This window comes from Centruroides sculpturatus, unplaced genomic scaffold, assembly GCF_000671375.1.
Source record: "Centruroides sculpturatus isolate CEXI.00-Female unplaced genomic scaffold, Cexi_2.0 scaffold277, whole genome shotgun sequence".
Classification (NCBI taxonomy): domain Eukaryota; kingdom Metazoa; phylum Arthropoda; class Arachnida; order Scorpiones; family Buthidae; genus Centruroides; species Centruroides sculpturatus.
Window position 1 is genome coordinate 202989 of NW_019392628.1, and position 13084 is coordinate 216072.

The 13084-nt window shown below is 31.3% G+C and overlaps 1 protein-coding gene across 1 annotated transcript in view; it reads left to right on the forward strand.

The window, feature by feature from the left end:
• LOC111617800 overlaps positions 1-13084 on the forward strand; it is a 33212-nt gene that overhangs the window by 15566 nt on the left and 4562 nt on the right. The window contains exons 4-8 of the mRNA XM_023359103.1: positions 6716-6932; positions 9166-9230; positions 9295-9384; positions 9460-9699; positions 9767-9873. Of these exons, the coding sequence (XP_023214871.1) occupies positions 6716-6932; positions 9166-9230; positions 9295-9384; positions 9460-9699; positions 9767-9873 (719 nt within the window). The remainder of the gene's footprint in view (positions 1-6715; positions 6933-9165; positions 9231-9294; positions 9385-9459; positions 9700-9766; positions 9874-13084) is intronic.

A 13084-nucleotide genomic window follows, 5' to 3' on the forward strand; every position in this document is an offset into this window, starting at 1 on the left:
CAGAAATGAACGAGTTTATCATCCGTACTTACTACACAATCACAAAACTCGAAACAAACATGACAGCATACAGACAACAACTGCACCATAGATTCACACAACAATATCCTTGCCTCACTGTCACCGAACAAAGGGTTATTGATCAAAAAAGAACAATTATACACAACAACCTTATCCCACAAACAACACTTGAACTTATCAAACAACAGGTTGCTGATCAAATATAAAAACAACAGACAGAAACATTTAACATTATTAATGAAGATCACGTAACCTGTCCAGATAATTCGGCAACAAGCATTGATAATAGCACACATACAACAACTACAACTAATGATACTACAGGCACTTCCTCATCCATCACTGATAACGTAGACATAGAATTAGTTAATACACTCTCACTTATATTTCAGGAAACACTCACTAAATATACTGGTACAGATCCCACACAAAGACCACAAATACCAAAAATCAACACATAAAGGAAGTAGGAAAAACATTAAATTGTGTAAACACTCACTTACTACCAAACTACATTCATTCAATTTCTACACTCTCAGACATTCATACATTAATTTATTCTGGGGCAGTCACAGTAGTAACACACCATGGTCTGAAAATACAATCACAGACAGACACACACAAAAGACAATTCTATCACAAGCCTGCTTGACAGAGAAGAATAGAAACACAAATAAATGACATTAGACAGCAATTAGGTAAGGCTGACACAATACACTAAAAACAACATAACACCCAAATTAATGAAACAACTCAAAAATATTTTAATTATTATACCTTTTTGTTCCTTTTTTTTTATAACTCTATTTAAAAATTTATTTTGTATTACTAGTACTTTCTATATATTAAGAGGACTTATTATACTGGAATTATGGATGCAGATATTTAGTCTTACAGTTCAAAAATAATGTTCTTTATTTAGTTCACCTGAACACATACACTTTAAACATGTGTTTCGGACTTGCTCGTCCCTCTTCAGCAGGCCTTCCAACGACACTTTCTATAATTAACAACAATCAACAATAAAAGCATTTTTGGAACAATTATCACTAAAACTAGTTAAGAACACAGACATTTCCCAACAATAAATATTTAAAAATTCTTACAATTTCTGTATTTCCTATCTTCACTATTTCTCCACCTAAACTCACTATCCACAGCAACCATACAATTTTACACATTCCTAATTTTTTGACAATTAAAATCAGTTTAAAACAATAAATTTAATCATTATCTAAAATATTATTTCAAATCACTCACTTCTTTTGGTTCGTTTGTATCTGCTTAATTTTGTTTCTAATGTATTCTCATTTCCTTTTATAATGCTTAACCATGATTGGTGGATCTCTCTACCACTGTTGGTATTCATTTTATTAGTTTGCCTAATTATATTTAAATGCTCGTACAGTTGTCTTTTATAATTATTTTTTTCCTTTTTTCTAATTTTTACCGTATTTAGATCTATTGCACAGCCTTCTGAATTACAATGGTCCGATACTGCCGAATTTGCATATTTTCCTTTAATTGCTCTGATATGTTCACTTAATCTTATTTTTAATTTTCTTTTAGTTTCTCCTATATATGTTTTCCTTGGATTACAATTACAATCAAATGAAAATACTATTCCTTTCTCCTCTGTTATATCATATTTTTCTTTTTTTCTGTGACATAATTGTTTTTTAGTTGAATTTATTTTTTCCGGTATTAAGTTGATTTTATTTTTAATTACACTTTTAATTCTTTCAAATAGTTTTGGGACATATTTTAATTTAATAAATTTTTTCTCTTTATCTATTAATTTTGGTTGTTTGTCGTCATCTATTTCCTTAATCCATTTTTTTATTATACATTTTGGGTAGTCGTTTAGAATAAACATTTTAATTATTTCTTCTTCTTCTTGTTTTTGTATTTCTATTTCACTTGTTCTTTGTCTTATTTTAGTCACATACATTTTAAATATATTATATTTCATGCTGACCGGAATTGCAGATTTATAGTTGATTATTTTGGGTATTTGTATTGGTTTAACATATTTCTTGTAAATTAATCTATTATTTTTTCTTTCTATGGTTATATCTAAATAATTTATACTATTCTGTTGCTATACTATTCTAACTCAAATTTAATATTCTCTTTTATCTTATTGGTCTTATTTATGATTATATTTTCATTTGTTTTCGTTTTAACAAAAATTATTATGCAATCATCCACATACCTGCTGTAAAATTCAATACCTTCTATATTTTTGATCTTTTCATTTATTTGTATCATTGTTATTTCGGCCAATTTTGGACCTATACATGTACCCATAGGTATTCCTTCTGTTTGGGTGTAGAATTTCTTATCGTACTGAAAATAATTATTTTTCATTACAATTAGGCATAATTTAATTATCCAATCTGGTGTATTTATTTTTCTTAAAGAATTTTCTATATCTNGTTAATTTTCGTATCCATATTTTTTATTTGAACTAAAATTTTAGCTAAACAGATAAAGAAACTTTCTCCTCTATCAAAATAGTCTGATTTTAAAAAATTTCAGTTTTTGATGTGAAACCTTTTTTGAGTGAGACCTTTATGAATTTCTTTTATGAAGAAGAATTTTTTTTAATACACTGAAATCTGTGTATACACTGTGTAAACAGGAATTGCATTGTACTGTATATTTGTTTCCATTTTGAAAAGGTTTAATAATTTTAAATCTTCAAATAATACCAGATAAATGTTATACAGTTACATTCATTTTTATAGTAAAATCATTTTTATACGTATATAAGAAACATTTTATTGTTAAATTTCAGCCAAGTTAAACTAATTCTATCTGAAGATGGGCCTATTCAAATGCAAAATTGAGAAATATTCCATTCTAAAAAGTTCTTGTTGTTCCTCTGTGTATTTGAATACAAAGAGTTCTCAAATGTGATCCTTCTGAATTCATACTATGGTCAGGGTTCCTACACACCTGGAAAGCTAAGAAAAGTCAGGGATTTTCATTAGTTTTCAGAAAAAGTCAAGGAAAGATAGGAAATATGTCAAAAATTGTGAAAAAGTCAGGGAATTTACCTCCTTGGCTGTCCTGTTGAATTTTTGCTGTCATTATGCTTGACTAAATGTAGTCATCTGCAGGCAATAAGAAGTAATATGGTGCAATACAACTTATGAAAAGAGGTCCATTTTTAGGATCCAAAATTTTCCCAAGCATACACAAAATTTTCCCAAAAATTTACAAAGTTCAAAAAATGATAAATAATACCATTTAAATTAAAATTATTTATCATTTTTTATTTTAATAATTCTGTGTAACAAAACAATTTCTGATTTTTTTCCAATTTATTATTTTATAAAGTTCAGGAAATTTATTATGAGGTAAGTTTAATAAGTATATACTTTTGTACAGTGGAACCTGTGTATGCTATATTTTTGTAAATATTAATTTAAGTTTAGTTTAATCTCTTCTTTCTACCCTTTGTCCTATTGTTCTATTTCCTTCTAGAACTTTCTTATCTAAATCCTTGTCATTCTATGACAAGGGAATGGAAAAGATCATCCACAGATATGACAAGTTCCTCAATCTTCACGGTGATTATGTCAAAAAGTAACCATATTTGTACCTAACTTTTGGTATTAAATTCATTTTGTTATTTACACTTGTCTTACACTTACACAGAAATGATGATGATGATTCAAGGTCCTTAACAATGTACAAGGGAGGTTTTTTTCAAGCCTCCAATGGTCCATAAAATATTATGGACCATTGGAGGCTTGAAAAAAACCTCCCTTGTACATTGTTAAGGACCTTGAATCATCATCATCATTTCTTCTGTCTCGGAATGAACCAACCTGGAATGTAAATTCAATTTGCAGAAAAGAAAAATAATCGAAATACAGTAATTTTTAATATTTAATTATAGCCTTTACATAGCCCAAGAATTTGGCATATTGTTTGACGTGTTTATTGTAACAGGCTATGGTTGTTGATGTTTATATAATATAATCGCGATGGGTTGATATTAATTAATAATAATAAGCGCAGAGCCCAAATGGTTAGGAGTTGAAAGTTGCAATTTAGTACGCAGTACGTCATGAGAGTGCACCCTAAGAAGGGATTTTTAGAAATCACTGCAGGGAAGAGGGAGAGGGTTAAGGATTACCCTTAAGAACTTGCTTTACTGTACTATTTTAGATGCAGTTTTTTGCATTTTTGCAGGAACATATCTTTAGACACATCTAAAAATTCTTTAATTAGTCTCGGAAGAGGGGAGACCTAATCCTTGCTCTCAGTGAAAATGGGTAAGATCGTCTATAATCTAATAATCTTAATCTTTGCTCTCGCTACTTTTTGCCTGAGCAATGCTGGGCTCATCTGCTAGTATGTAATATGTCTGAACACAAGTTTGGAAAAATGTGTGATCACAAGTGACACAAAGATGCTAGCCAAACAAGTGCTAAATACAGACTGATGTAGTATGTGCACAATCTGGGACTTCCCCTCTCCTTGTTACTCATAATGTGAAACGTCACTTGTTAAGTGAGTCATTTTTTTACAATTTGCTTGTTATGTGAATTACTCATTATGAGAGATGATCGTTAAGCGAGGTTCCACTGTACAGTACATGGATTATAAAGGATTTGTCAATGAATAATAAATAATTGCTTTTCTTATTTTTTTTTTCAAGCAATGTAGATTTATGGTTGTGAATTATAATTAATAACAGAATAAACTACTTTAATTTAATAAAACATTTTATTTTTAGTTTTAATAATTTGGCAATTATAAAAAAATATATAACTGTTAATTAGAAAAAATAACTACCATATTTACTTGCATACAAGATGAGGTTTTTATTCATTTTTCACTGCTTCAAAAACTTAGATTGTCCTATATGCATGAACGAAGGATTCTTTACATTTTTGCAATCATTTCTGTGAACTGTGTATACTTTATAGGTCTACAATCTATTTATTGTAAGTTGACACCTACTGTAAACAAATTAAGACACACACCATTTGTTTATTGGTTTAATCCTACATCCATCAAATAAAACCATGTTGCATCTCATTCATTCTCAGAAAATAGTTTCTCGTTATTTATAAAACATTAATGAAATACAGGTCACTTAGCAGTGATTATAAATGTAGTTATAACAATTTAACTAATATAAAATTTTTAATGAATATTAGCACATTCTGAATAATTAAAAATAAATTTTTTCCGGTCATGTGCACTATAATATTTTGGTTTTGTTTTCCATTCATCACATATTAAGGCAAACATGGTTGTTTGCCTTAATATGTGCATTTGATAATATTTTGTGATTAAACAAAATAAAATTAGAATTGTATAAATAAATTTAATTTTCTTTATTTTGATCTCTAAAGTCACACCTCATCCTATATGCGAGATTGTCTTATACCCAAGTAAATATGGTAATTAAAATTTGCAGAAGGAATAGCACATATGGATAGTAAGTCAAATGCTGTTTTATTTTGTTAATGTGCCATACTATAAGGGACATGAGATTCAGGGAATTTGTGCAAAGTTGGTCAGGAAAAGTCATGGAATTTAAAACAAATATTTGAGTAGAATCCTGCAAGCCTGAACAAGCCACTTTGAGAACCAAAAATTAGTCTCTCATTCTTTGGAACTTTGGGTGGTCAAGATAGTTCAGGCATCAACTCATTGTTCTGAAGGACCTGGATTGAATTTGAGAGGCGAACTTCCCAAGTATTTTTTATGGATATGCCTTCCTTCAGGGTTCATCCTTCTTCATAGTCACTCCTGTGAGCTTGATGAAACTCATGATAAAGTAGGATTAAAAGGTTGCCTTAGTGTCCACAGGATGGAGAGTTAAAAAAAAACACAAAACATGTCTCATTCTTCTATCAGAAATTCTAATTACATTACAGTAATGCAGAGACCATGTTATTTTGTGATCTGGCTTTTTGAGACATTTTAATATTCTAATCATTAACTTCAATTCCTGTAATTGCCAATAATGGTAACATCTTTTTTCAAATACTCCATACTTTTTAGTTAGTTACTTCTGTACAAAGCAGATTGGCAGCATTCTCTTATTCTCATTGTTTTCACAAATTGTATTTATTGCTTTCTTTCAAAAACTCTATTCTTAGAAACTTATTTTGATTCTTGAAAGATCTCTATTTTTAAAAGGATTTAATTCTGCCCAATTAATTCTAACAAAAACTGTGTTATTTTTCTGAAAAGGTTTGATGGCAGTGCAGTGACTATTATAACTGAACATGATTTTGTCTACAAACAGAATCTTAATTTTCTGCTTTATCCAGGGTAAAGTAGGTTTTTCTTACCAAAATCATCCATTTCATGTTAGACAGGTTTCTGATTTATAGGTAAATTAACATAGAAAATCATTATGTTCCAAAGTTTTCTCCATTAAGCAAGTTTCCATTTTATTCAAGTTCTATTTTGGACTGGTTTACTATATTTTAATATAATTTTTTAAATATTTTAGAATCCATATAACATCTTTGTTTTTACTGTTATATACCAAAATCCTCTTCTCTTATTCTTAGTTTCTATTGTTAATTACAGTATTGTACATTCTATCAAGTATGATGCTATAACTATTTATTTTCTCAGTTAAATTTGCTATAGTTTGCAGATCACTTATAATAATATATAAATAAGGAGATACAAATCTTTAATTTAATTTCAGTGAAGTCTGAATCCATTCCACCAAAATGTAAACTCCCTGACAATTATAAAGGTGTTTGGATTAACACAGCAAATTTTGATGCAGAAGTAACTATTAATGAAACCCATATTGTGGAACGTTGGAAACCCGACCAGGGAAGAGAAAAAGAACAAGTTTACATCTGCCATGAAAGAAGGGATAGTCGTTATTTATTGGCAAGACTTGGAATAAATGGATGGTAACATTAATTTTTAAAAGCAGTTTATAAAGTAAAACAACTTCTTAGATAATTACTGGAATGCATATATTGATACTTTACACTCGAGAACCTTAAAAGTCCAGTAATAACACTTTAATGGAAAACTAACATTTTTGACCATAGACCAGTCTTCCTCAGGTTTTTAAAACCAGTAAAATTCTAACTTGGAATGCAAAGAACAGTATTTACAAATTATTTTTAATCCGTCAAGGAAGTGTACCTAAACAGATTACAAGCACGAGTGAAACAATTCATGCAAACTCCCTTGGCCAGGGCGTGGAAGTTAAACAGGACAGTGGTTGCCTCACCTGATACACCTAGGCTATTTGCGTTTGCAAAAATGCACATAGCCTAGGTGTATCAGGTGACCTGAGACCCATTCTAGATGAAGCTAGGTATCCTACTAGGCTGTTATGTGCAGTACACAACTTTATATCTGAATGCTTGAATGGGTATCCTTGGAATGTCAAGAATTCCACTGATCTAATAGATATCTTTCAGCAAATTAGGATAACTGATGAAGCACATATTACCATCTTTGATTTCATCTCCCTATACCCCTCAATCAAAATACAACCATGCTTCTGTGTGCTTAGAGGTCTATTACTAAGCAACCGCGGAGTGAATGTGCAATGTAAACATGTATTGGAGCTAGCACATCTATTGTATTATACCTCTTTCTTCTGCTTTAATAAGAATACATACTTACAAAAACAGAGTGTACCTATGGGCAGCTCCCTCTCAGGAATTTATATGAGTTAGTAGTTCAACAGCTGGAGCAAAAAGTCATACCTCTGTTCCTATCAAACATTCTAGTTTACAAGAGGTATGTTGATGACCTTTTTATTCTATGGAAGGTTGAGCCAGACATAAATGATTTTGTGAGTTCCATGAATGACAACCAATATGGTCTTACCATCATGCTAAATCAGAAGAGTAGCACAAATGCTCATTTCCTTGATATCAACATTTGCCTTGACAACATTTGGGTGGAAATGAGCATCTATTATAAACCGTGCTACATACCATTATTTATCCCTGCAAACTCTGCAGACCCTTTCTCTTATAAGATCATGGCCTTCCTTGCACTAATGAGAAGGGCATACACGCACCATACCAGATGGGAGGAAACCATGGCAGAGTTGAAATGCATTGAGAACACAGCTGTAAGGCACGGGTATAGTAGAGGTCTGATACACAACTTATCGCACCCATACTCCAAACAACTAGCTGCACTTAACATATCTAACACACAGGTAGCGCCCAATGGAACCCAAGATGACAATAATAACCAATTGCACGCAGTGGTGTAATACATCCAACATCTAAACTCCATCTACAAAGAAATTGCTACCAGTACAAACACAAAGATTGTCTATAGGAGACCCAACACAGTATATGGGCTATTGTGCAACGGCAATGACAGGATTGACAAATTGGACACTTGGTGTATACATGGTTTCCCTCAGAGACAACAGATTTTAAAGGAATTTTGTATACATTGGGTCCACAAAGCATTCTCTAAGTAAAAGATTACAAGAGCACAGATATGATATCACTAACAAAAGGCACACCACCACCCTATCCACCTATGCCACAGTCCCCAACATACGGGCTGACCTCTATAAAGCCAAACTGGTCAGATTGTCACATCAAATTGAACACCTTTGAAACCTTGAGGCATTAGAAATTTACAAAGCTGGCTTACATGGCAACTGGATTGACACAAATGACACCATTAATGTTTCATACGCATGGAGGTACAGTACTGTTATGAAAAAACAGGCAACACCAGCAGTTAGCAACCTTTTTCTGTATCTTTATTTACATCGTATTATTCACTGTTTATGGTGTTGATATAGTTCTATTGCCATGGTAACATGCATGGATAAAAGTTTTATACATGTGCTTAGATTGTTCCATAGATTTTAAAATAATTTTTGAACATGTTGTTCCATACATTCCATAGGTTTTTTAAAAATAATTTGTAAATATTGTTCTTTGTATTCCAAGTTTGAGTCTTACTGGTTTTAAAAACCTGAGGAAGACTGGGGTATGGTCAAAAACATTAGTTTTCCATTAAAGTGTTATTACTGGACTTATAAGATTCTCAAGTGTAAAGCAGTTTATAAAAAGAATATTTATAAACATAAATTTATTTGGGGATAAAAATGAATAAAAGATGGAAATATAAAGTGTTTTTTACTTTCAGTCAAAAAGATTTTATCTGCTTTGATTTTGTTCCTCGTCATCACAACATTATACGCTACAGAAGGGGTGAGTGTAAAAGTTTTATTATAATTTTATTTTATTTTATTTAAAAATCTCTACTGTTGTTTAGCTAAAGCAATGATAAGGGATGAATTTTCAACTGTTTGTTCCTGGACAATGTTTCCAAATAAACCAAACTGGAAGTATGATTTATTTATTGGTAAGAAAATTTTTTCATTATTCAAAATATTTTGACATAAAGCTCAAATACTGACAAATAATTTATTTTTCTTAGCAAAAGATCCTGTTTCATTAAAATGTCCAATTGCTGGAAAATTTAAATTTGAACAGAGAGGAGATATCTTGTTTCAAACAAGAATACGAGGTGGAGTTACAGACATACCACGACCAAATGTTTACTGTAGAGAAAATATTTCAGATTTTTCTGTTTGTGACAAAGATCAAAAAATCATTACGATAGATGCAGACTACTGTATTTCCGTGGATTATTTTGGTCGACCTGTAGACATTTACAGTGAGTATTTTTCATGTTTCATTAGTTTGCATATACTTATGACATTTACGATAGTTGTATAATTCAGGTGAACCTGACTACAAAATGAAATGCATTGGTTTCTGGAAAGAAAATTTAAAATCATATTTAATAACTTATGATGAAGAAGATGCATACAGTAAATATAGATGCTGGGTAAATATAAGTTTTTTCAAAAATATTATTGGTAGATGAAATACTCTTTTAATTAATTTATCAGTTTTGTACAAGATAAATTTTGCCTTTTGATTATATGAATAGATAAAATAGATTAAGTCAAAATTTCTTAATTTTAATATCTATAGTAAGTGAAACAAGTAAAACGGCAAAACCATATTTGGGACAAGACTATGTCTCAGAGACTCACTACTAAGTGGAATCACTTTGACACTCAAGGCAGGTCTCGTTCTCATTCTCCAATCTTCTTTGGTATCGCTGCTTTTGGGCATGATCATTCAAACTTCGCTGGCCATGATGCATTTTCAATGAAATTAACCTATCCAATTTCGAAATTTCTTTCTGTTGCATGTCGGCCCGGGTTGAATTTTTGTCGATGCATAACGAAAATTTCCCGTTTTTGAAAAAAAAAATCATGGCAATATCATCCGAAATTATTATTTTATTTTGCACAAATAATATACAATTTAACCTGATTGTAATGTNTGTTCCTCGTCATCACAACATTATACGCTACAGAAGGGGTGAGTGTAAAAGTTTTATTATAATTTTATTTTATTTTATTTAAAAATCTCTACTGTTGTTTAGCTAAAGCAATGATAAGGGATGAATTTTCAACTGTTTGTTCCTGGACAATGTTTCCAAATAAACCAAACTGGAAGTATGATTTATTTATTGGTAAGAAAATTTTTTCATTATTCAAAATATTTTGACATAAAGCTCAAATACTGACAAATAATTTATTTTTCTTAGCAAAAGATCCTGTTTCATTAAAATGTCCAATTGCTGGAAAATTTAAATTTGAACAGAGAGGAGATATCTTGTTTCAAACAAGAATACGAGGTGGAGTTACAGACATACCACGACCAAATGTTTACTGTAGAGAAAATATTTCAGATTTTTCTGTTTGTGACAAAGATCAAAAAATCATTACGATAGATGCAGACTACTGTATTTCCGTGGATTATTTTGGTCGACCTGTAGACATTTACAGTGAGTATTTTTCATGTTTCATTAGTTTGCATATACTTATGACATTTACGATAGTTGTATAATTCAGGTGAACCTGACTACAAAATGAAATGCATTGGTTTCTGGAAAGAAAATTTAAAATCATATTTAATAACTTATGATGAAGAAGATGCATACAGTAAATATAGATGCTGGGTAAATATAAGTTTTTTCAAAAATATTATTGGTAGATGAAATACTCTTTTAATTAATTTATCAGTTTTGTACAAGATAAATTTTGCCTTTTGATTATATGAATAGATAAAATAGATTAAGTCAAAATTTCTTAATTTTAATATCTATAGTAAGTGAAACAAGTAAAACGGCAAAACCATATTTGGGACAAGACTATGTCTCAGAGACTCACTACTAAGTGGAATCACTTTGACACTCAAGGCAGGTCTCGTTCTCATTCTCCAATCTTCTTTGGTATCGCTGCTTTTGGGCATGATCATTCAAACTTCGCTGGCCATGATGCATTTTCAATGAAATTAACCTATCCAATTTCGAAATTTCTTTCTGTTGCATGTCGGCCCGGGTTGAATTTTTGTCGATGCATAACGAAAATTTCCCGTTTTTGAAAAAAAAAATCATGGCTATTGTATCATCCGAAATTATTATTTTATTTTGCACAAATAATATACAATTTAACCTGATTGTAATGTCGTCGGATGTAACGATGACCCTAATATAACGTCAAATTTTTATTGGTCCCACGATTTTACTATACTAGATAATGTTTAAAAAAACCCACTTGTAACGACATAAAACCATTTTAACGCCATATTTGAAGCACTCCCAAATTTACAAAATTAGATTACAAATTTTATTTAACATAGATGTTCAGTCCTAAGGTCAGAGTTCACTTCTTAGAATGACTGTGGGTGGTACTCTCCCCCCAACTGACTTCGGTGGGGTGAGATGCCTGTTTTGCCTGTTTGTAGAAGAGGGTAGCTATTTTGGATTTTAATTTGACTTGGTTCTCGGTCCCCTGACTACCTACAAGTCTGGATTTTTTATGCGCAAATGATTTGGGCACCTAATACTCTGTGCCAAATATCAACTCTCAACATGTACTCCTTCATATCTCTATGCTGGTAACATAAAACAGCAGTATGATTTTATAAACAAGACATAATCTTGTGAAAAAATTCACAAAACCGAAATTTATTTTGAATGTATTTAAGATACATACAAAACATTTTTTAATATTTCTAAGATTGCGGTATTAATGAGCCATGAAAATTCTTATATGGATTATATGATTGTTTATGAATTTTAATGGCTTATCAATATTGCTGAATTGGGCATTGTGTATGATAGAAGAGGTAAATTTAATATAATATGTAAAATGTCAAATATTTTGAAAAATCACATTTTATAGAATCAAATATACATCTACAGATAAAAATATGCATTTGTCATTGCATTGCATAGTGCATATGTGATGGAAACTCAATCATTGAAACTTGATGGAACCATGAAGTTTGGATAATCCAGAAGCATTGTTTTAGTGTTTTGGATGCATCAGACACTGTGCATTTAAAGTTAAAAGAACTACAAGAAATCCTTGTTAGTTTGAAATTCAAGAGATGAAATAATTGTGATTTCAAATTATCTGAGATTTACATATATTTGTACAATATGCCAAATGCCACATAAGTGATGTAATTTATTAAGCAAACAGAATGCAGATATATATACAGAACACTATTTTTTGTTAATTAATAGTTATTATTATTATCTCGTGGTCACCACCTAGTCGTCGTGGGAGAGCCCAGTAATTTTACTGAACCATAAAGCAATGCAGGCTGGAGCACAAGCTCCTGGTAGGGACACCCATGCCAGTAAGGTCTTTGGGGAGAAATGAAGCTAAGAGTGACCACACCCACATTCTGTGGAGATAATTATCATGGTAGTAATCAGATCAAAGTGTGATACCGGCTCAGATGTCACCCGGGTTAACAAGGTCCGCATTTATGGGTTAGGCAGAGGCTCATGTTCGAAAAATAGGCCACAGTCTCCCTTGGTTACCGGTGGTGAAAGCAGCATCGGCCCAAGCATGGCTACTGCAATGCCCTCAACAGATGTGAGGAATCAACCTAGCCTTGGTGTTTCTGTGGCAATGCATCCACAGACCACAAAGGCTGGAAAACCACGCCAACGGATGAAATGGACA